This window comes from Gallinula chloropus, assembly GCF_964237585.1.
Source record: "Gallinula chloropus genome assembly, chromosome: 15".
Taxonomy (NCBI): domain Eukaryota; kingdom Metazoa; phylum Chordata; class Aves; order Gruiformes; family Rallidae; genus Gallinula; species Gallinula chloropus.
The window spans coordinates 15,058,127-15,082,870 of NC_140100.1; the positions used below are offsets into that span (position 1 = coordinate 15,058,127).

The 24,744-nt window shown below is 46.8% G+C and overlaps 1 protein-coding gene across 1 annotated transcript in view; it reads right to left on the reverse strand.

Moving 5' to 3' along the window:
* Positions 1-24,116, reverse strand: part of XPO6 (exportin 6) — a 43,713-nt gene extending 19,597 nt beyond the window's left edge. Inside the window, exons 1-10 of the mRNA XM_084270988.1 lie at positions 24,032-24,116; positions 22,669-22,781; positions 19,552-19,749; positions 16,850-17,009; positions 16,411-16,488; positions 9,057-9,510; positions 5,530-5,656; positions 4,402-4,511; positions 1,679-1,787; positions 872-964 (exon numbers count right to left, since the gene is read on the reverse strand). Coding sequence (XP_084127114.1) covers positions 872-964; positions 1,679-1,787; positions 4,402-4,511; positions 5,530-5,656; positions 9,057-9,510; positions 16,411-16,488; positions 16,850-17,009; positions 19,552-19,749; positions 22,669-22,781; positions 24,032-24,083 — 1,494 coding nt within the window. The 5' untranslated portion in view covers positions 24,084-24,116. The remainder of the gene's footprint in view (positions 1-871; positions 965-1,678; positions 1,788-4,401; positions 4,512-5,529; positions 5,657-9,056; positions 9,511-16,410; positions 16,489-16,849; positions 17,010-19,551; positions 19,750-22,668; positions 22,782-24,031) is intronic.
* Positions 24,117-24,744: the final 628 nt, after the last annotated feature.

Here is a 24,744-nt window from a genome sequence, read left to right on the forward strand (position 1 = left end):
AGGTTTAGGCTGGGTGTCAGGAAGAGGTTCTGTACTGAGAGGGAGGTTGGGCACTGGCACAGGCTCCCCAGGGAAGGGGTCACAGCACCAAGCTGGGCTGAGGGCAAGAAGCATCTGGATGATGCCCTCAGTCCTGTGCTCTGGCTGGGCTGGGCCTGTGTGGAGCCAGGAGCTGGGGGTGATGATCCTTATGGGTCCCTGCCAGCTCAGGAGATTGTGTGTCTAGGATGTGAGATCCCAGTACTCTATTTGCCATTCCCACCTTGCAGAAAGTCACTGACCACTCTGAATTTTGGAGTCCTGTCTCACAGCCTTGAAATCTCCTCCCCAGAAACCATTCTAATGCTACAAACCCAGACAATTGTCACACCACCGATCCTAGCAACAGCAGTGGCACTAGCTGAGAGCAGCACTTTTCTCTGCTTATCAGCTCTAATTCCCAACTGAGACACTCTTCTCAGCATTTGGATCTAGCCTTGCATTTAAACAAACACTGCACTCTCCTTCAAGCTGTAATGATGACACTTATCTGCCCAATTCACAACACTGCCTCCTAACATAGAGGCCAAGATAAACAGCAGTGAAGGACTGCTGCCAAATGGTTACGCCTTGAGACACAGGCTGTTCTGAAGAGCTTAGTGTCCAGCAAGTGGGACTCAGATGCTCGCTGAAGTACCAAGAAATTTGAGAAGCCAAAACCCCCAAGCTGCTTCCTTCAATTTCTGGTGTCCCCCTTGCCAAGGTTTGCATCCAAAACCCACATCTCCCTGCTTGCTTTGCACAGCAGCCTCTCTCAAACAGCTTGTAACAAACTCTGTCAGTCAGCCAGCACCCATTTCACATCACACTTTTGGTCTGGAGAACTACTTACTAGTGTGGAGAAGGCATGAGTTGGCAAGAGCTCCATGACTTTTGCAACCACTTCCAGGCTCTGGCGCAAGTACCGCTGCCACTCGGTCTGCTGCTATGGGAAGAGACACCAAGGTAAGCACAGCACCCCGAGGGAATCATGGGCTTTTGGAAACGAGTGAGTCTCAAGTGATGCTTGGGACCATCTAACTCCTTTCAGCGCTCAGCTTATGCAGACACACAGATACTTATGACTCTCATATGCTCAGATACCTGACAGAGGATGATTGTGTGATCCTGTGCCCTGGGTGTACACGCCTGTTCAGCCTTAAAGCAGGGGTAACAAGCACCCAATACGTGGAACAACCTGCCCCTCCAGTGCTCTAGTCTCATCCCTTCTGGCCACCTACTCCACTTTTACATTTATCAGCACTGTGAAGATGTTTACCAATACCAACTTCAGAGAAATAAGCTTAAACAGAAGCATCAACAATATATAAAGCTTAAAAAGCTTTTGCCTCAGATATTTCAGCCAGGCACAGGCACTTAATGCCTCTGATAATCAGAGCATAAGTATCTGCACTTTATTCCTCCCCCCGTAAGAACCAAGTTATAGACAAAGGTCACGTCCTTTCAGTGCAACTTCAGGTATATTATTTTGTCAAAAGCATTTCACGATGCTTTAAACATCAAATCCCACACAGAAAGGAGTGAAGAAACAGCTGTCTAGCTTGCACTCCCCCTTACAAGCTCTGGGATAGGCATTTGAGGTGTTACCAGTGCAAGGGTTAGTATCTGGACCTGGTCCTTGTTCAACTCTGCTCCTTACATCATCATCCAGCGTCTCGTCATCCAGCTCCTCCAGTTGTGCCTGGTTATACCTGAACTGGATCCTATTCAACACCTCTGTCAGCAACAGAACCAAGGCATCTTCGTACCTATGACCATGGAGAAGACAGAGGAAGAGTTTGATAACACAGTTCTGCAGAGATCGCTGTGCCCATGGTCCTTCTAGGAAGGGAGACATGTAAAGCAGACTAGTTTAGAGCAGGGTGCTGCACAGAGCCCGCAGCACAGCTTTATGAGCTTGTTGAGGAAACACCAAACAGATTCTGGGATTAAGAATATCACATCATTTCAGGTCAGAAGCTACCTGCAAGGAGTGAGCCTTGGTAATATCTGATAGCCTGCTATCTCTGAAAGGGAAAGGCAGAACTGTTAGCAACAGAAGCAGCCCAAGAATTCAAAACAGGAAAGGTAGGAGTGGCTTGCCAGGACTAACAGCAGATGTATGTGAACAGGAGGCACCAAGAGCCTCTTGCTGTTTAAGCTGCTCCTCAGCACCTGGTCTGGTGCTCAGCGATTTGGGCAGTGAACAAGGAAGAGATTAAAGAGGGCAGAGTTACTGCTGCCTGCCTCAAAAGGGTCTTCCCGGAGGCTATTTGTCCTGCCACCCTCTGTCCTTACAACATTGGCCAAAGAATTCAAAGTCAGCACTTTATCTTTTCACCTCTGGGAGCTACAGAGCCAGAAGACCCTCCTTCTCACTGATCACCTAAGAATAATGCCAAGCTGCAAAACCAGCAGAGAGCCACCTAAGCACACAGCCATCCTGGTGACACACACCAGAATTTGGTTTGGTTTTTAAAGGCACCCTCCTTTCTCCAAAGGCTTAGTCCGACACAAAGACCAGCCATGCCCTTTCCCAAGGAGAGATCAGGTTGGAAAACCAGACATTAACAGCCACTAACAGCTATTCAGAGCACGATGCAACCCAAGTGTCAGCCCAGTCAGCTGTGTCACCAGCTAAACAGATGAAACCTCTCCAGTCAAGGTGGCTTAATTACCATCTTTTCCGTAATCAGATGACATAACTGTGGATTTAGCAATTTATCCAGTAGTAAAAGTTGTCATGTGTACAAAATGCAAAGTTAAAAACCACAGAACAGGAAGTTTCATCTGTGCTCCTGTGGTGAAACCACTCCCAGGCCATCAAACTGCAGCGGCGCACGCCCGAAAGCGTGCCGCAAGCTCCAGCTGCTGTCGCTGAGGACAGGTACTTCTGCAGCACAAGCTTCAACCACTCCTGTGCCTTGTTTGTTCTGGAGTGTGACATACCTCCTAGAGACAGCTACTGCTTGTTTCAATTACAAACTATCTGACACGAAGTTAACACGTGTTACATGCCTGGCAGCCAGATGAAGAGGAGCAGAATGTCAAGGCAGACTTCAACAGCATTAGGTAGAGCGCAGCAGATTAGGAATCCCAGAATCCCAGACTGGTCTGGGTTGGAAGGGACCCCAAGGATCAGAGTTCCAAACCCCCTGCCACGGGCACAGCCACTAACCTCCAGGCCTGGAGCTACACAAGGTTGCCCAGGGCCCCATCCAACCTGGCCTTGAACACCCCCAGGGATGGGGCACCCAACCCCTCTCTGGGCAGCCTGTTCCAGCCTCTCACCACTCTCTCTGGAAAGAACTTCCCCCTAATATCTAATCTAAACCTTCCCTCCTCCAACTTCACTCCATCCCCCTTGTCCTGCCAGTCTCTGCCCTTTGAACAAGCTGATTCCCTCCTGTTCCTCTGCTCCCTTCAGGGACTGGCAGGCTGCAATGAGGTCCCCCCACAGCCTGCTCTTCTCCAGGCTGAACAAGCCCAGCTTCCTCAAAACAAAGCATAAGAAAGTTCAGATGCAAACGCCTACAACTTGAGAAATGACCCACCCCCCAGTTCCCATGCTGAAAGGAAGAGAGATGTCTGGTGTAAGCTACTTCCACGTGTCCTCTCTGTGGTTATGATGTCAGGCTGCCTTTCAAAAACCAACCCTTGTATTTAGTGTGCTCGAGGAAAAGCAGCTCCCTTCTGCACCTGGTGGAGCGAATCATGGCACAAGCCATAGATGGCACTTTTCAGCCTCCAAAACATGAGCAAGGCAGCAGTACAGCTGGCAAATTTCTAAGGGAGTTTTACCAGGAGAGCCAGGAGCTACCTGTGGCAGCAGGCAGCATCTCCAAACCAAGAGCTGCCAGCCCAGTTGCCATTAATACAAACCACTAGCATCAGGCCCAAGCAGGTGTAAGTTTTCATTTCCAAACACACCCTCATGAATACTACTCAGAAACACACCCTCCTCCAAATCAACAGGAATTTGAAGATCCTAGTTAAATAAAAACAATTTCCTAATTCATTAGTTGGTTGAGAGCTGTGTGAACACTCACAAGGCCACTTACTGGGTCATCATCTCCTCTAACATGTGCTAAAACGTGCTCTAGAATTTCCTAAAGGGTGTTACAGTTCTGCTTTAGACCACAGAGCTTTCTTCCACTGGCTGCCAGGTTCATACACAAGTGACACCGTTCCCCACACTTGCTCAGCTTGAGTTCTTCTGAATGTGCGTGAAACTCGTGTTTATACCCTTCCATGCTCTTATTCCAGACACTGAAAAGACCCAACCACACAGAGTTAACTGTAGCTTATTTCTCACACTCCTTCCACATCAATGAAGTCTCTTTGCAGCAGCTGCTGCATCCCAACAGCTTCCCCACTGCTTACCTGTTGAGCACTGCTTCTTTGTCTGCCAGGCGACTTTTAATTTTGCTAGTCAGATAGTCCAAGAAGAGTGTCCAGATATCCAAGCAAGAGAAGTAACCTTCGTGGGTAGGCTGAAACACACCAAACTCACAATGAGTATCATGAGCTATGGCCAGATGGATTCCACACAATGACACAGGGGAAATGGGCAGCCCCTTTTCAGTGCTCTGTGGGGACAGGACAAGGGGCAATGGCTGCAAGTTGGAGCATAGGAAGTTCCACACCAACATGGGGAAGAACTTTTCCCCAGTGAGGGTGAGGGAGCCCTGGGACAGGTTGCCTAGGGGTGTGTGGAGTCTCCACCTCTGCAGGTATTCAAGACCCATCTGGATGCTGACCTGTGCAACATGTCCTAGAGAACCTGCTTTGGCTTGGGGTTGGACCCAATGGGCTCTCGAGGTCCCTTCCAACCCCTGTGATTCTGTGATTCAGCCCATAGGAAGAACTTATTTATTGAAAAACTTCTAGGAGTCACCAGAGATTTAGAGCTGTCAAAAGGTAAGCAAGAACTTTTACACTTGGCTGGGAAAGCCAGGAATTCCAAGGGTGGTCTCAGTATTAACTCAGCTCATGGCTTGCTGCATCAGCTACCAGCATTTCTAAAATCTGCCTGTGGCTGTTCACACAGGGTGGGTAGGGCCAAGATGCACGTGACAAAGTCACGTGTCCCAGAAGCCACAGGGTTGGCTTGGTTTTTAATACTAAACCTAAAAGTAACAAGGAAAGCCTCAGCTACAGTACAAGCATCCCCAGATACAACATGAGCCAGCTCGAGGAATTTTTCTAACCAATGTTCTCCATTCCAAGCATGAACAAAACAACAGAAGCAGAAGCAAAGTTAAACACCAGAGAAGTTGTTCTTGTGAAGTAACTGTATGTGCCTGCTGTCTCAAACTAAATCCAAGAGCACATTAAACCATTTCCAAGTCCCCAGCATTACTGGGGAAGTGCCAGTAAGACAAGTTAATTGGCTTTTTTGCTGGGCTTAACTTTAGGTATCAACTTCACTGGGGAAAACAAGCCAGTCCAGCTGTCTGAGACAACAGAACACAGAGGACAGAGGGAGATACGGTGTTGTAGGGGCTGTACCTGATGAAAAGTGTATTTGAACAACAGTGCCAGAAATTCAACCACAGGGAACTGGGAGTAGGATTCAATTCTTCGTAGGTGAACGCTCACGAAGAGCCGGAGAAAGTCCGTAAACTTCTCAATGTAGCTGCAAGGGAAAGAAGAAAACATGACTGAGAAAACAGGAAGGACGCCACATGGCAAAGCAATTTCATTGAAATAAGTGATAAATACACTCAAAATCCTTTGGTTAAAAAGAAAGTTACAATTAATAGCCAGTAAAACAATTAAAATATAAAGCCCTGCATCAATTACCTACAGGATGGGCAACCCTTCATTCCATTAATACCTGAAACAGCAGAAAAGACAGTCTAGTCAAAAGCAACTTTAATAGTCAGATAAATAAAACTGAGTTCAATCAGGCCTGCAAATAAGCACAATCCCCCCCCCGCACCCCACCCTAGAGAAATAAGTATTTAATAGCAAGGGTCATTTTACTAATGTAAATAGGATTAGTGTAATAAACTGTACCACTGAGGAATTCAGCTGGAAGCAAGAGGTTAAGGCAGGAGTTAGCAGTACACGTGTTAAATTTACACGAGGTAGTAGGAGAGCTGTGGAGCTGAGGGCTGGAAGGGATGGTTTCTTCTGCAGTGCACATCAACTAACCAAAAGCGTCTGAACTGAGCCCAGGTTTTGGTGTCTGAGCTAGACTACAAAGATGGATTTTCCTCCAAAGTATGGAACTACTCAAGACTTGGGGCTGTGCAAAGTCCCTGACACTTTGATAGCAGACTTCTTTTGGGAGCAGAGCGAGAGCGTGACCTCGGTGCAAACTCGGGGTTCTTGTGGATGCTGCTGGAGAGAGGCACAGAAACCTCAGAGGTATAAGCTGTTCTGGTGGAACAGAAACACGTCTGGCACAAGAGCTTCATCAAGGTTAGAAAAAGGTCTTCATGATTCATTTCTGCACAGAGACACCAGTACTTGGTCAGTGTGCAGGCCCAACGCTCTGCAATGCACACACAGCAAGAGCTCTGCCCATGCAGCAGCAAGGCTGTGCGTGGGGAAGCCCACCCTTTCCCCACAGCAAGAGCTCTGAAGCGCAGGAGCACCTCCAGTTTCTCTTTTCAATAAAAAGCTACCCTCAGCAAAGTTTCAGACACGCTTGAACAGGCTGGTTCTACTGTGCTGCCTCCTTCTCCCCTTCCGCAACCTCTGGTGTGCTTTTTGTTTTCAGGGGGTGGGGGGAAACCCGCTCTTTCTAATGAGAACCCAACTCAAGCCCAGCGGCGCTGCCAGCTAACGAGCTGCAGCACTGCTGGCTACTAGCAGCCTACAAAACCACACAGCATTTTGAATATGCAAATTACACTTTGTTTGACACTGCCTGCTCGACATCACAAAATGTAGATGATCACACACGTCAAAAGTGAAGCCAGCAAGAAAAATAGAGTCCAGACCTAAACACCTCCATTATTGTTATTTTTCCCCTCTAAAGAGGCTCTGATCCAACAGCAGCAAAATCCTTCCTCGGCCCTTAAGCTCAGCCAGCCCCAAAACCCCTTCTGCAACCACCGAGCCATTGCTTGCATCCTTACTGGCCATTGCCCATATTTTGGGATCTTCAAGTTGAAGTCAACACAAATAAAGCAAAATAGTTTAACCAGAACTTTTTCTTCACTAGTTTGGCCGCTCCAACCCTCACAAACCAGGCTTGATTCAGTAACAGGAGAAATAACCAGCACCAGTGGAAGGGAAAAGGACAGACCCAGGGCAGGTGGGCTCTGAAGACAGGAATCTACTGAAGGTACCTTCTTCACCAGTGATGATTTTGTTTAGGACTTTGTTAGCTCAAGTCAAGAAGACACTTTCATAAGTTCTTTAGTTTTGGACATTAAATTATAGCTGTATGTCCCTAAGCGACAAATGGAAACTCTTCCATATTTAAGGCAAAGCCCCTTCCATGGAGAGGGCAGAGTCAGCTCACAAAGCTCTCCCCACAGAAACCAGCTCAATTTTTTCCAGTCTCCAGAATATTTTAAGTCACATCTCCACTTCAGGCTTCAGCAACAAATAAAAAGGGCTCTCAGTTACAAATGCCAACCTTCTCTGTAGATAACACAGCTAAGAGCAGAACATAATGATATGGCAATGCCATCTCTGTGAAGGCCAACACGGCTCCCCACAGACCTTCCACAGCCTTTCCAGCCAAGGCTGCTTGCTGATGTCTGCCTCACAGAAGGCAAAAGAGTTACACGGGGGGTTGTGGGCTTCCAGGAGAGCTCTGTGTGAAAGCCAGAGCCTGTATGCAAAGGTGGCAGATTCCTACCGTACCAGAGCACACCCTGGGAACAAGCAATACCCAAGTCAGAGTTAGTCAAAAAATGAGGAAACAGAATTCACTGTTAGACAGGAGTCACAGTCTGCACTATCCCAAAGTTATGAGTGTCTGTGAAGGTTCAGAAAAGGGGCCTTTTACAGACAAAACACACAAGTCATCTCTAGGGACACATGGGGGCTTGTTTTTTTCCCTACATTTGTTTCTTCTCAAAACCCAAGCAAAAAATCTTCAACAGCCTTGCTGCTGCCTATGGGAACAGCAGTATCTTATAGAACAGCACCAGGAATCTCTTTCCACCATCAAACATCCATAGCAAGATACTATTTGCCACCACCAGCCTGCCACGGCACACGCTCACACGGTGAGCCTGCGCCAACAGGCAGCATCAAGCCATCACCGCTGCCACCGCCCTGCCAACACATGGCTTCAACCTCTCAACACACCAGCAAGATGGGTCTCACTTTGTCTCCTACAAATAGGAAAGCAGGATATGAAAGAGTCGAGCTGTTCTAGGCAACCAGGTCGGTAGTAACTTGCTGGCAAATGCCAGTCAGCAGCCTCCCAAGGCACTGCCACTTCCCCTGCTGCCTCCTGTCAAGCATGCCAGACGGCCTCTGCGGTGGAGCCATTCACAGCTGCTGGGAATGGAGCTCCCTGAGCTGTCTTTGGGTGGTGTTTTAAAGTAAAAATAGGGAAAAGTAAAAAAAGCAATCAGAAATAATCACATCTCAATACAGGATAGGAAACTACTTCTGTTTTCTTTCAAGTCATGACTCGCAGAGTATCTACCCACTCTTTGTAGGTTTGAGCTTAGGCAGAGAAGGCAGATACTGACCAGGAAATGGAATACTGCAGTGCCTTTACCTCACTGAGCCTCTTCTGTTTCCTGTTACAACTGAATGAAGGGCAGGTTCAGCTCTTGTGCCACCTCAGACCTGCAGTCAAACAGTAACGAACGGGGGAAACGGGGAGGAAAAGGACAGGAAAGAATACAAACCTGTGCCACCACGGTCCCTTAGCAAACTCAGCCCCTTACCAGAACCTTACCTGTGGGCACCTACCTTTCTGCCAGTCTCCCTCAGCACAGTACTCTGAAAAAAAGGCCATTAGACACACCATGCATGACCACAAAATAATAACAACAACAGTCCTTTAGAAAGCAAGAAGCCCTAGCACAGCTACTTGGCCATTTGATGGCTCTTACCTTTCATCCAGTTCCTCTAGCCGGCTCTTCACTGTGTGGGCATTGTTCTCCTTGGTAATCTTCTGCAGGAGGTAGAAAGTCTGCTGGAACATCCGTAGCAAATATTCCTCAAACTCCATAGGCACACAGTTCTTGGACATTAGTTCATTGATGCAAGACATAGCCAAGACGCCAAGCCGGCCACGCTCCTGTCCCAGCACCGAGTTCTGGCTGCTGCCATTGACAGAAGACATCTTCCGGGCGCGGGTGTCGCAGCCAAAGCGAGCAAAGTGGAAAATGGTGGTGAGGAGTGATGGGGTGATACTGGTAGACAAAGGGATCCAGCTGAAGAGGTGTGCCAGGCACTCCAGTGCCAGGGAACATACATATTCACTTTCTGTATCAAGGATGGGGATTGGCTGGTTCAATAATTTGGCCGCACTGGGACTCTGCAACAGGCTACTTAAGAGGTCACCTAGGGAACAAAGCACATGCCTGCATTATAAACCAAGGCAGCCACCTCCAAATCCTGCCACTGCCAGCCCGAGCTATAAAGCAAAGGCCATCAGAGCCTCCAGTGCTCAGCAAGTCAGCATACAAAGATCTAACCAAGACAGACTAACAATTGTGCACTCCACCATTTCCCAAACTGTTGTTCAGATGATAACAGCGATGCCAGGGGATGCATTTTTGGAAATTATTATAAAATTGGTCCCCCTCACAAGGTCAAGCATCCTTCATGTGAACTTGCACAAGTTCTCTGGGACATCCACATTCCACCAAGCCTTGGCAGAGCTCCTTCTGGTTGTGTATGACGCACGAGCAGACATACCAACTCCAGCCAATAAGTCTACCTAGTACAGTAGCTGTCCTCAGTGACCCAAAGCCCACCACAGGCACCAAAAGCTCACCTCAACCTCCAAAAGCTTACTGAGCCAGGACAGGCTTCAAAAACTCTGTAAAGCCTCAGGATTTCTCCCTCACAAATTTATCCAGCCTCCAACTAAAGCCACAAAATCTTCCAGGACCGATTCACAACCTCCTGTGACAAGAGCTCTGCAGCGTAACCACACACTGTGTAAAGATGGTTGCTGTCTGGGGCTGCCAGCTGCTAGTTTCATTTCCTACCCCCCACACCCCAAACAGGGAAAAGAAGCAATCTCTTCCCATTCAGCTTCTACATGTCACAGAATCACCAGGTTGGAAAAGACCTTTAAGATCATCCAGTCCAACCATTCCCATCCTAAGCTAAACCAGATCCCTGAGCACCTCATCTCCCCGTCTGTTAAACACACCCAGGGAAGGGGACTCAGCCCCTCCCTGGGCAGCCTGGGCCAGGCCCTGACAACTCTGCCAGGGAAGAACTTTTCCCTCCCAGCTGCTCTGACCCTGCCCTGGCACAGCTTGAGCCCATTGCCCCTTGTCCCAGCTCCTGCCCCCTGGCTGAAGAGACCATCACCCACCTCTCTGCACCCTCCTGGCAGGGCAGGGGAGGTGAGGAGAAGGTCTCCCCTCAGCCTCCTCTTCTCCAGGCTGAGCACCCCCAGCTCCCTCAGCTGCTCCTTCAGAAGATTTGCCCTCCAGCCCCTTCCCCAGCCTGGTTGCCCTTCTCTGGACTCGCTCCAGGACCTCAGTGTCTTTCTTATGGTGAGGAACACCAGAACTGGACACAGTACTTCGAGGTGTGTCACTCAACAGCTTTCTACTGCAGCTCTTCGTTCCTTTGAGAATGAAGAGGATGACTGTTCTTACTCCTCACATGGAAGCCACTCACCACCCTCGGTCACCTTTGCTGCCTTTTTACAAGGCTTTTGCCCCCACTCAACACCCACTGATATGGGAAGACAGCCCTGCAGCAAAGCTCAGGTGCAATCCTGACAGCACCATGACAGTTACCTGGCTCTGAACACTACCCAGTGAAGGCTTTGCAGAAGGCTCTGGCCTGACACTCAGAGGAGATCCTGCATATTGAGAGTGAGCTTGGAGTCCATGATTTAGTACGAGATGAGAATCGCTCTCCCTGCCCAAATGCACGTTCTACTCATGTGCTTTGCATTTCACCTCCCATTTGCCCAGACACATCTTCCTGCAATGCTTTGGTCATGCCTCCTTTTCACTACCCTTGACTTTTTACTGAGCCCTTTTCCCAGGGCTCTAGCAAGTACAGCCATGAGCACAGCACTCCAGAAGTGACCTTCATGGATTATTTCCATTTCCCTTTTACCTCCTACCTTCTAACCCATTTTTCAGCAGTGCAGAGGCTCCTTTTATCACTGATGGCCTTCAAAAGCTTTTAGTGAGAAGCCTTGAAAGCTTTATGGAAGCCCAAGCAGAGACAGGCAGCCAGGCTGCCCTTCCCCACAGGAGCTGCCCGCTGACTCACAGGCTGCCACAGACCACACGCTGAAAAACCTCTTCAGCTTCCCAGGTCATTTAATACATTCGCCTCCCTGAGTACAAATAACCTCTTCACCTTCAGAAACCCACAGGCACTTGCTAAGTTACAGAATTTTAAGTTCTCCCCAGAAAAACAGGGTAATTTTATGTTTTTTTTCTCAAGTGAAATGACCCAACACTAAGAATATGACAACAACAGGTATGATTTACTGAGCTATTCCCAGAGCCTGCAGAAGCAAGTGTGAGCAGATTCCTCTCAAGTCTCCACTTTTCATTAAGATCGATGCCTTACACCACTAAATTCATAACTCCCTGTCACACCCTATCACTCTGCTCTGGGAATTTAAGGCACTGTGCTACTTCAGCTGAATTAGATGGTAACACTCCTAACTATAGACATATAGTTATATGTTGAGGTTCAACAAATCAAGTGTAGAGTCTTTCACCGGGGAAAAAGTAACTGCTGGAATCAGTACAGGCTGGGGGTGACCTACTGGAAAGGAGCTCTGCAGTGAAGGACCTGGGTGTCCTGGTGGGTGACAGGGTGGCCATGAGCCAGCAGTGTGCCCTGGGGGCTGAGAGAGACAATGGGATCCTGGGGGCATCAAGAGGAGTGTGGCCAGCAGGTCACAGGAGGGGATCCTCCCCCTCTGCTCTGCCCTGCTCAGGCCCCACCTGGAGTCTTGTGTCCAGTTCTGGGCTCCCTGGGATAAAAAAGACAGGGATCTCCTGGAGAGAGTCCAGAGGAGGCTACGGAGATGAAGGGCCTGGAGCATCTCCCCTGTGAGGAAAGGCTGAGTGAGCTGGGGCTGTTCAGCCTGGAGAAAAGAAGACTAAGGGGGGACCTTATTAATGTTTATCAGTATCTGAAGGATGGGATGCAGGGGGAAATGGGCAGCCCCTTTTCAGTGTCTGTGGGCACAGGACAAGGGGCAATGGCTGCAAGTTGGAGCAGAGGAAGTTCCACAGCAACATGGGGAAGAACTTTTCCCCAGTGAGGGTGAGGGAGCCCTGGGACAGGCTGCCCAGGGGGTGTGGAGTCTCCATCTCTGGAGAGATTCCAGCCCCGTCTGGACACCACCCTGTGCAATATGAGCTGGGGAGCTGCTTTGGCAGGGGGTTGGACCCCATGGGCTCTCCAGGTCCCTTCCAACCCCTGGGATTCTATTCTATTATATTAAAAAACACACTACAGTGCAAGAGCCACTTGCATTGTGCTTTCACAGCAGCACACATGCTCCTTTCAAATGCTTGGTCTGACAAACTCCACCAAGTAATAATTAAAAAAGAATCTAAGATTCTCATCTTTTAACCCATCAACACCAGAAACTAAGTTACATCCCTGTAACTCATGGCAGTTGGCCTGAGTACTTTGCACCCAGTTGTATTAACAAAGCTCGCAGTTTAGAGCATTTTAAATTATACTTGGTGTCTGCAAACAGGTGACAGGCTTACAGGATGGACTGTGTTTGCGAAAAAGGAGAAGAAAACTCCTCAGGAGGAGCAGGGATCAGGTTGTTCTGCAGCAGTAAGCATCAGCAAACATTTCTGTTACTCATTTGTTTACCATACCTGAGTAAGTATGTCTAAATGAAGGGATTCATAAATAAAGAGCCATCAATCATGCAGAGACAACATTTGGAGGATGAGACATTATTGCTGAGTAAATTCTGTATTGATGCAATAACTCCAATGTTTCCCAGCACAAGACATGATGAGAGCTCCTTTGCTTAAGCAGTATGAGAAATGAGTTTAACATTGTCTTCAAGTGCTATTTAAAAACTATGCAAGACTTGCAAGTAACCATTTCACTCTGCTTCCCTTAGCAAAAAAAGGAAGCATAGGTTTTCCAAGTTCCTAAAGAGAGTTTGGCTCTGGCAGAAGATATAATACATTTATAGGGACTCTGAAATTTTGCCTTTTCAAACATCTTTACTGTCACCTGAACGTAGAGAGGAAAAATAAAGGTGATGGCCTCTTCTAAGCAATGGAAGAGTTTAAGTGTCACCAGTGAACAGAAATACTTTGCTGCATGAATGAGACTCAAGCGTAACAAGGTGTGGATAGAGATTTGGTCAGCCTGCAGATTGCACAAATTTTAAGGGCAGAGAAAATCTCCCATGCAGATTTTAAACAGCAGTTTCACTAAACCCATGTTTGTCCTCTATCACAGAATAATAGACTGGTCTGGGTTGGAAGGGACCCCAAGGATCACAGAGCTCCAACCCCCCTGCCACAGGCAGGGACACCAACCTCCAGGCCTGGAGCTACACAAGGTTGCCCAAGGCCCCATCCAACCTGGCCTTGAACACCCCCAGGGACGGGGCACCCACCCCCTCTCTGGGCAGCCTGTTCCAGTCCCTCAGCACTCTCTCTGGAAAGAACTTCCCCCTAATATGGCATTTAACCCTTCCCTCCTTCAGCTTTAATCCGTTCCCCCAAGTTCACCTTGCAGCGATGTGCTCATCTCTGCCTGGAGATAAAGGCCAGATGTGCAATGCCCAGACTGCCACCTCACAGCTACCAACGTGTATCCAGCTGTAATCCCCAGTGGTTCTCCAGGTCAGTAACCCCAGCAGTGCTCTTCCTGCACCCTGCAGATCTTTCAACCCATCACACCCCCACATCGTGACCCAGGGGATGTTTGGTTAATGAGTCCTTCATGAAACACCAAAAGTGAGCAGGCACTGGACAAGAGGGAAGCCCTCAGTGCTCTTCACTTGGGACTTCAAGAAGCTGAAGCAGAAGCAATTTTAACATGGAGAAAACAGTGAAAGAAGAGCTCAGGAAATAAAATAAATAATTTTCAAAAGACTGAGAAAGTTTCAAATAAACAAGTTTGCACAGGCAGAGCCCAATGACATTAAGCCTTAAGTTCTAAAGGAAGGGTCAGTGTAGCTGTAATTACCAGCAATTACCTTGAAAAACATGCTGTGTAAGAAGGTTGATTGTCTTGCTGGAAAAGGGAGAAAGGGAAGACCCAGAACGGACATGCTTTGTACTTTCACTTTGAGATATATGCTCTTGAGTCACAAGGTGAATGCAGAGGGGAATGAAAAGCTGCCTTGGCAATAGCACCATCCAGCAATTCACTGAGGATCTGAGGTCACCTCCAACAGGCTTCCTCCAAAAATTGACCCAGAATTTCTTTCACTGTTTGGTCTCTTTTTTTATCACAACTCCAGACAACAAAACCTGATTTTCTGGGTGGTATCAGTTTAAGTTCCTAGCACCTCTGGAACCTGCTGTCCATGGGGTGGTACCTGTCCTGCAGGCGTGCCCTTGGACATTAACAAGAACCTCCCAGCCTGTGCTGGGGCTCAGGGAACAATTCAAGATGGTTTGTACACACCCAGTATGGTTATTAGCAGCTGAGGCACTTGCTACAAACAAGGAACCATAGAATCATAGAATGATCTGGGTTGGAAGGGACCCCAAGGATCACAGAGCTCCAACCCCCCTGCCACAGGCAGGGCCACCAACCTCCAGGCCTGGAGCTACACAAGGCTGCCCAGGGATCCATCCAACCTGGCCTTGAACACCCCCAGGCTTGGGGCACCCACGCCCTCTCTGGGCAGCCTGTTCCAGCCCCTCACCACCCTCTCTGTAAAAAAACTTCCCCCTAATATCCAATTTAAATCTTCCCTCCTTTAGTTCACTCCATCCCCCTTGTCCTGCCACTATCTACCCTTTAAAAACGTTGATTCCCCTAAGGAATACCAATATAAACCAGGTTTTTACTGTGGAAAACCCCAACCATACTCAACACCACAAAGGACTGAGGCTCTTGCTGCCAGGCTGGGTGAAGCTGGCACTCCTGCCCTCTTCCAGCAGTAAGTTCACTCTTGCCAAATCATACTACAAGTTTTGTTCTTTTGTGTTAGTATTAATTTCTTCAAATTTTTGCTAACTGTAGCAAATTTTTCCCCCAAGGAAGTATTTCTTGTTTTGTATGTAAATAGAAAAGCATCTTAAGTTCTTCTGTGGAGAAGAAGCACTTGAAATTCTGCTCCATCTCAAACCCAAACATGAAAGTTTTAACACTAAGAAAAACATTAAGAAAAGCTTAACACAGACAGCTTAACACATTAACAAAAGCTTAGCACAATCCATAAGGAGGTGATCTGCAATGCTCAATTAACTCTTTAAGGTCCCACAAAGGTACATGATGTAATTGTGCCAGTGGGCACAAAAAGCAGAGCAGCACTTTCAGACAAAGCTCAGATTGCACTGCATCACAGTAGCTCTTCTTGCTTTGCTTTCCAAGAAGCAGGAACAAAAAAAGACACTGCATGCTGCTGGACAACCCCTGGGTAAGCTGAACATAACCTACATTTTATCAAAGCACAAGGAACACTGGTGGTCATCAAGGTCAGCTTTCTGCCTCAGGGGGCAGGGGACCATCTACACCCATCCCCTATTTAGCTGTAGCAGTGAAATGTGCTCCAAGCACAAGGACACAGAAATACAACCTCCATTTTGCAAGAGAGAGGTGTGTAAATGAGTTTAGATGAGATAAACACCCACACAAGAGACTAACAGGAATAGGTAGAAAAAAAGCTTTCACTGCTCAGGGTGAAAGCTTTCAAAGCTCAGAGTCCCAGACTTTATGGGTTTTTTTTTAGTTAGGGCTTCAGTTTTGCTCCACTCTGGTTTCTGATGCACTTACAGCTCAGGTTCAGAGATGATAATGCCAACTCACTGAAGTTACAGCGTTCTGTGCTGACACTTCAGAAAGCTTCTTACAAGCCAAGCACAACACCAGGCTAAGTGTGCACTCGTCAACAAGGTGGCATTTCCAGCAAGGCATCATCCCCTTGCAAGGGAAACCATCATTGCTTACAGTCTGTCTTTCCAACTAGAAATTTGCTGGCCTGTGAAAAGCTCTAGGAAAGGGTATTACAAGAGGTTAGACAGCAAAGGATATTGCAAGTTTAAGTACATGGAGATATCATCTCATAGCTTTAGGTGTCCTTACCACTTTCTCCTGAAGTTGGGGATGGTGGTGGAGTGGCAGCAGTAACGCTGTGTTTGTCCCAGATGCTCTCCAAAATACCTGCCCAAAGAGATAGTGTTCAGAACAGCCTGACAGCTAACAGACCGACTGATCTAACAAACAGCCTGGAGACCTCAAGAGAACTTGGGTGGAAATCATCTCCAGTGCTCTGACAAGGAACACACTGTCTTCTCTTAGTAAACCCGACGTAATTACCAACTGCTTACCACACGATCTCAATTCCCCCTTCCTAAGTCACGGGACACACGTAGCTGTACAGACACCAGCTCACTTCACCACGAGCCGAGCGTTCAAACTGCAGGAGCAGCCACTACATGGCCCACACGTCGCTCCACCCAACCCAGCACGTGCAGGCTCACTAGGACATTTGTTACAAGGCTGCCAGTGCCATAACTCATACCTGTGAGGAGCCCAAGCACTGTTTGCACCTGGTCTAGGAGCAGCTTCCGTAGCTCTTCTTTCCGGGCTACGCTAAGATCTTCCCGTGGACATGCCAGTTCTTCTGAAGTAGTTTTCAACATGATCAGTCCCAGAGGAGTGGTCACAGGAGACTGAATTAACTGAGAGGAAAACACATGAATGCAACACATGACAATATCATCCTGCAAAGCTATCGGCTGACAAAGGGGTTAGTAACACTGCTAGCAGTTTACAAGTGCTTCAAGACTGGGGGAGGACCAGTTCCCAGAGTTTACAGTGTTGTATGTCAAGGGGAGAGAACTGCAATTATTTGATTTCCTGAGACATTAATCTATGGTGTTGCAACAGGTCAAGTACCATGGGAATCCCTGAGGTTTCAAGAGAGCTTTCATAATGTCATTGCACATGTTCTCTGTTCCAGCATGTTTACCAGTAAGAGTTTGTTCCTTCTGTTTACTGCCTTCTGCTGACATCATCACTTCTCAGAATTGCCTCAGCACCAGCGGTTTCACCACGTAACAGAGCTCAGGTCAGGAGCCAGCCCCATCAGCCAAGCAGCTTGCCATTAAAAAGCCCATCCTTTCCACTACAACAGCAGATCAAAGGAACACGAGCTCTCCTTGCACCCGTGCTGCATCACAAACCAGGATCACATCTTCCCAACAAGAGCAACTTCCACCATGGACAGAAGGCACAGGGACAGCACAGGAGAAAGGAATGGGGTTTGCCTCTGTTAGCCACTGGGACATAAAATATATATTCATAGAGGCCCAAAGTTTTATTTTCAGCTGAAATCCAATGCTGCTCTTTGCTGCTGACCTGCAACACCCAACACAATCCATGTGCTACTCCCTAAAGTGCCTATAGCCACTAGTAGTTACTACAAGCAACCCCTCAAGTCAGAAATTTTTTTAACAGGCTGACCTCTGCCCTAATCTCCTCACCCATCAAATCAGAGACTGAGTTAGCACTGCCAAGGCTACACAGTTGGATGAAAGACATGGGGGAAGAGCCCATCTAAATTCTCTTAGCCTGGATACATGTTGGCTTTCAGAAAGGAACTACAATGGCACAGGAGCAGGCAGCTGAAAACGAAGATTAAATGGCACAACTTGTCAGTAAGTTGCAAAGAGACTTAATGTGTCCTCTCAGAATATCTTCTGACAGTACCAGAAGTGTAGCAATGCCATGAACCGGCACTCTGGAAACATTGAGCAAATCTTACACCTCTGAAGTTACTGGCTTTGCATAAGGACACCACCAGTCCAGGTTACTTCTCTGCCTGTCCAGTGGTGCAGTACAAGTTTTACAGGCTACTTAAGAGCACTGGAATACAAGTTACTGGTGAAGAACCAAAGAGCTGCTTCAAACTGGGTTAGAAGAAAGTCTGGAGAAGACTCATCTGCAACTCTAAAGCAAGTTCCTCTGCTGCTACTCTTTATTTTGGTATCCTGGAGTTCAGTATGAAGTGTTTTTTTCCCCACTTTCTCTGAACATTTCTGGAGGGTGTCTGCTATAGAAATTAATTTATGGGAATGTTTCCCTCTGAAGCTGAGTTGACAAGGAGAGGCTTAAGGAAAAACAGATACCCAAAGTGGGCTCTGGAACCCTTCAAGACAAGCTCCAAAGTGCTAGAAAAGTGCGTAGAGGCTCAGAAACTCAGCTGCAGACTCAGGTGAAATAAAAGCCAAAATTGCAAACATAGACAGCTGTCTCAAGAGTATTTATTGTCAAATTGACAATCCAGGAAGAATCTGCAGCATGTTGCACTACACAACTATAGAAAACTACCTGAGAAGAGATGACACCAGCCAGTAACAAGGTTTGTATGCCAAGTTTGCATTTATTTTTTTGATTTTGCAGTTAATGCTAGATCCATTTGTCTTAAATAAACTCCTTATATGCAGGGACTTTGATTTATAGTATTTTAATTAAATGAACTGCCTTGTGGCTTGCCTGTGGGCATAGCTGCATTCAAATCATGTAATTATGTCAGCAGAAGACAACTGTGCAGCACTTCAGTCACACACCCAGCTTCCTGAAGCCGATTACGAATAATTTTAACACAACTGGAAACAAAGTACTCAAACTAAAGGAGGAGGTTTGCACTAACCCAGTTTGGCTCCAGCCTGGCTAAGGCTTCACTGTGGAGATACTGAATTACAACCAACATTCAAACTGACTGACACTGTCTCACCCAGGATCCTCACATACATACTCTAGTCTTTCCAAAAGAGCCCTCTAAAGCACCCCAGCAGCACTCCATTAGTGACTTTACATACCACCTTAGGGCATCTTTGGCTTTTAGGTGAAAAATCCTTAACAGCTGCACTTAAAGACCAGATGCATCCATAGTTACATTGACCTTCTTTTCCTTCAAAGAACAACCTCCAACCCCTACAGCTTCAATAACTGCTGCTAAGTATTTAAAATTCAAAGAACAGTTGATACTTCTGGAACAGTTTTGTTCCTTTGTCAAAAAACCTTATACAACACCAGAAAGAAATGCAGTATGTCAGAAGCTAAGGGTTATTTGGAAAATTTGCAAGGAAAAGGAATTTAAGAAGTAACTTTGCTTTTCATGTAACCATTTAATCTTTATCATGGGATGTCACTGCTCAAGGAAATAAAATAATGTCTCACTGTGAACAAAACCAAGTGTTGCCCTGAGAAACTTCTTACCTGCAAGATGTTAGTGAAGAAGTCATGGTAGAACATCGGCCAGTCTTGCCGGCCAATATCCACAATGACTTTGCAGAGCTTGTTCCTGATGAAGTAAGGCAGAGTTTTGTGTTGAGCTAAAAGGAGCTTGGGCAGGCAGCTGCGGATCTCCATTTTGTCTTGAGATGGGACCCCGAGCCACATCTTATTGATTAGGTTCTGGAAAAGAAACAGACCTCCCAAATGAGCTCATCTTAGACACAAAATGCAGGGACAGAGCTGCTGCATCTTACGCCCCGGGCACAATGCACATGCAGGGAAAAGCCTTTCAAGCTTTACAAGCTTTGCTCTGCTGAGCAAGCCTGGCCACTTAAAAAACTTAAACACTCCTATGTGATGTAGTTGAACCTTCCCCACTGCTGTGGGCAGACCTGTAGATAAGGAACCATGCAGGTGTTAACAGGTTGAGCAGATGATGTTTCTCTTTCAGAAGAGCTCTGGCAGGCTTGCCAGCAAACAGCTGGGGTTGAGGTGCTTCAGCTGCTCAGCAGCCCCGTACCAACCCAAATGTCTTTCCCAACACGTAGAGGGGAGTGTGCATACACTGGGCTAGGCAGAGCAAGAGCTGCTTAACTGAGGGCAAACCCTGCACTGCTAACTGGGAAGAAGCCTGGCTACCTAACGGGGTACTCATTGTACTGGTGATGTCCCAAGGAGCCTGCAGTGTGTAGGGATGAGCTCTGACAAAACCACAGGCACATCAGATTTGTAGAAGCCTTCCAACATGGAAGTTACACAAAAGGACAATGGCTTTCAACACTCCAGAAGTTACTCCCAATAGCCCTCTGAAGGCACCAGCATTTCTATTGACCAAGAGACATGAGCAACCAGCACCCTACCATTTTAACCAATTTTGGGTCAAACAGAACTAATTGGCATGCATATAAAATACTTCCACTACCATTTTGCCCTGGAGACCTAGATTTTCCCCTTTAAAGGGCAGGGAGCATAAACCTGGACAAAGCAGAAAAAAAGAGAGAAAGTGAGTTTGGCTTTAGCTCACTCTGATGCCAATCCCTGGAAGCAAACCATCAGAGCAACTGCCTTGCAGTGACAGGGCACCACTTCAACAGAAAGCTTTTAGTCCACTTAAAACTGGACAAAATCCCTAAGAAGGCAGAGTTGCAGATTACTTCCCTGTCATGCTATGATCCCATTTAGGAGTTGAGCCTCTTGGGATAGCTTGGTGAGGAGACCTGCTACTGAGGCAACATCAGCACCCATCTGCAGGCACAGAGCTTGGAGTAAGAGATACCACAAAGGGGTTTGTTGCAGAACATGGAAAGATTATTTGTGGTCAAGGCAGATCCAATTCTCAGTACAGATGTACTGTACAGAGGTACCAGTTCACAGTGTAGAGGTACAGTCATACATTAAGTTCCTTAAAGAGGCTGTTCTGGGGTTTTATTAGAGAGAAGATCCAGAAGCATTGCTTAAAAACAATGAAGACCCAACCAAATGAGAGTTCCTCGATGCAAACCCAGAATGAGAGTTTGAGAAGCCCCAGTAAAACTGGAAGATGCTTTAACTATAATATTAATGTCTTGATGCCCACTGAGTTTTGTCCTATAATTTGACCAGGAAGTGGTGGCTTTCTCCACCTGTGAAGTGTTTTCAGGTAGATGTTCTCTTTTCCAAAAGCAAGAAGTACAGGTGGTTCATCTGGAAGGGGAGCATGGGGATTTTTATTCCAGATTCACTGTTATTTTTGGGAATGAACCTTGTGTTTCTACACACACTTGTACTGACATTCAGGTTGGACAGACAGTTGAGGACTGAAGACTTGATGATCTCAGAGGTCTTTTCCAATCTAGTGATTCTGTGAAGAAGCTGCAGACTACACAGACTCCTACAGAGGACTAGCTGAATATGCAGCACTACAGCAGTTAACTTTGGGAATTCAAGCTCCTCAATGGAGAGATCCTAATCTCTCAGCTGAACTGTGGACTCTTGTCCCTCACTTTACACTTGGACAGTGATTTCTTTGTTCTGGTCACAGTTACCTTTGCAGTACCACCTCCCCCCACCCCTCCAGAGTCTCAGGAATCAAACATGTTTTCCTCTTCATGAAAACCGGTTTCATGAATTGGGGCTCCTTTTGTGTGACATCCATCCCTGGAGCAGGGAACAGCTCCCATACCATATGTCAGGACTGCTCACTTTGAGAGGAAAGCAAAGCAGATTCAGTTTGCAGATTTGAGTCCAGACACACCAGATAACCAGAGTGAACATCTGAAGTGAAGAAGTCAACGGCAACAACCCAGACAATTTGTCAAAGCTATAAAATTTCTAAGAATAGAGTTGTTTGCTCTATCTAAAAAGTGGCCCACTGCAAAGGACAGAAAACCTCTCTGATTTAGGAGCACAGACTGCCAACCCAGCCAAGGACACAATGGAGAAGCCAGAAATGGACTAGGGTGAGGTGTGACATCAACCAAACCCCCAAGTACCATTAGGGAAAGACACTGCACCAGTCACTGAGAAATCAGTTGATAGAACTGCTCACAGAGTTCTTTCATTTCTTCCAGTAGATACACAAATCAATATTTAGGCTTTTAACTATAACTTTGCTCTTTTATAAATAGGTGAAGAGTGGGATGTGGTCTTCTAAAAGGAGACCTTACTCCTTCAGCTAGCACAAGCTTGCAGGATGTAGTTCAAGAGCATCAACCACAACTGAGAGATGTCAGAGAAACAAAAGCGACTTTGTCTTCCCTCTTCACATTAGAGTTTGCAATAGCCAGTATCAGATAATTGTGCATGTATTTCTATCCATAAGAAGAGTATAAAAGCAATAACACTCTTAAAAGCATTGTGCAGAAAACTCCAGCAGCCTCTGAAACCGTAGGTAATTTGTACTTGGAGATGCCAGGAAATTAATTCTTCAATTTGTGTACAAAGATTCATATTCTCCTCCTCTCAGTCTGCCATTAAGCAGCCTCTCCAGGAGAGCACAATAAAAGCATCCTTTAGCACTGTACTTTACTAGGACTGCCTTTTATAGACAAACATTTTCAAATAAAATCGATCACCATCTCAAACTGCAGCAGGCAGAACTGAGCAGGGAACACATCTTACCTCAAAGACAGTCAAACTGTACATCATGACATAGTCATTTCTTGTACTTGAGAGGAAATAGAGGCAGAATCTCCAGGCTCCTATCTGCTGGGCAAAGTTATTTAAAAGCTCCTCTGAAAAAAAAAACCAAAGTTTTTAAAATAATTACATTAACATTCATAAGCTGTAAACAAATCAGTAACAACCTAGACTGACAGCACAGTAACACACTGAGCAGGGAAGAAACCCCCTGCCCAGGGAATGGCTCAAACAACCTGGAGGAGGAATAAAAATAGTCACACTCCCAAGTATTAAAAGCAATCTAACAAAAAGGCTATAATGAACACAAACCAGGTATGTCATTTCAGAACAGTTTTGACCTAAATACCAGCCCAAGAGCTGAACATTAAAACGAGTCACACAGAAACGGTATTTGGAGCTTTACCATTTTATCTCTGGAAGCCAAATTTTGGGATGCCAGGTCACTGTGAGAGAGCTAAGGGCAGTACAGATCACAGAGTTATACAACCCCCCTGTTTTAATGCAATCACTCCAAAAGGCTCTGACTTTGATGTAGATCAGAGTATTAAAAATCTCTCAAATGCTCCGGCACAGGACTTGGTCATCTCACATCAAGTGGCTCCAAACCAAACATGGCAAAGGGCTCTTTTACAGCCTAATCAAATGTGAGTCTTAATTGATAGGTTTCTTTTCTGCAACTTAAGCAGGAAAATGAGAGATGCTGAAGCTGTTTACCTCTTCCACAGCAGGAGATCTCCAGAATAGGAAAAGAAACCCCAAACCAGCCTTCCTAGTTGCTTATTCTGTATTTTGCCACATTTCTGGGAGAAGTCTTTCATGCCAATCAGACTTTTGACACTGAAGTCAGAGATGGCAGAAGTTTGAGAACAAAAGCAAAGTGCTCATTTACAGCCATTAACCAAGAAGGTAACCTACAGCACCTGTAACATCTCCGCTGGTTTTCAGGAGGACATATTCCTTAACACCAGCCCAAAAAAACCCCAACCAAACCCAGAAAATCCCATTAAGCTTCACTATTCCTACTTGTCCTTCCACATTAACTATGACAGCCTTTCTTCTGCTTTCCCTTCTTAAGGCTAAACACATCCAAAGTCCAAGCTCCATCTCTGGGGAGAAGGTAGAGGTTTTGCATGGACATGCAATTCAACACCATACAGGCAGAGAAAACGTAACATCCTTCTACTCTAACCAACTTACTAGATACTCCTTATCTATGGTTCCTGCCATGGAGATCTCTGAAGCCCAAGCTACATAAGCCTCTACTTCAAGTCCATACGCAAGCAGGAGAGGCTGAGGTGCCAGCTGTGTGTCAGACAGAGCACAAGCAGTGGTGTGAACTCACCTATCTCACGTTTCCGCTCATTCGTTGTGCAATTGTGGAAAAACTCTGTCATGAGACTCTCCAAAGCCCGGAGTGAGGCCTCTTCAGATGCCTGGAATGACATGTAAAGGACAGAGTTAAAACTAACTCCTGCTCTGATGTGCACTCAGGAGGTCAGTGTCAGTCATGTCACAGAGGCACCCCAAACCAACAAGATCACAGAGTCCAGGTGGGGGCAAAATAATCTGGAGTATAACTACACATGGGTGCCAAGTAGCAACAAGATTTGTCCACTGCACTTGAAAGGACATTAAGGACCACTGCTCAGCTGCATGAACAAAAACCATACAAGAAGTTTCCTTGTTAGCTTTTATTATTGGAATTCATCAGTTAAGAGCTTCATGTTTAAGATGGGTGGCCAGCAGGGACAGGGAGGGGATTGTCCCTCTCTGCTCTGCCTTCGTGAGGCCCCAGCTGGAGTCCTGTGTCCAGAGCTGGGGCCCCAGGACAAGAAAGATGTGGGACTGTTGGAGAGGGGTCAGAGGAGCCACAAAGATGATCAGGGGGCTGGAGCAGCTCCCCTACGGAGAGAGGCTGAGGGAGCTGGGCTGGTTCAGCCTGGAGAAGAGAAGGCTGTGGGGGGACCTCATTGCAGCCTTCCCATCCCTGAAGGGAGCAGAGGAACAGGAGGGAATCAGCTTGTTCAAAGGGCAGAGACTGGCAGGACAAGGGGG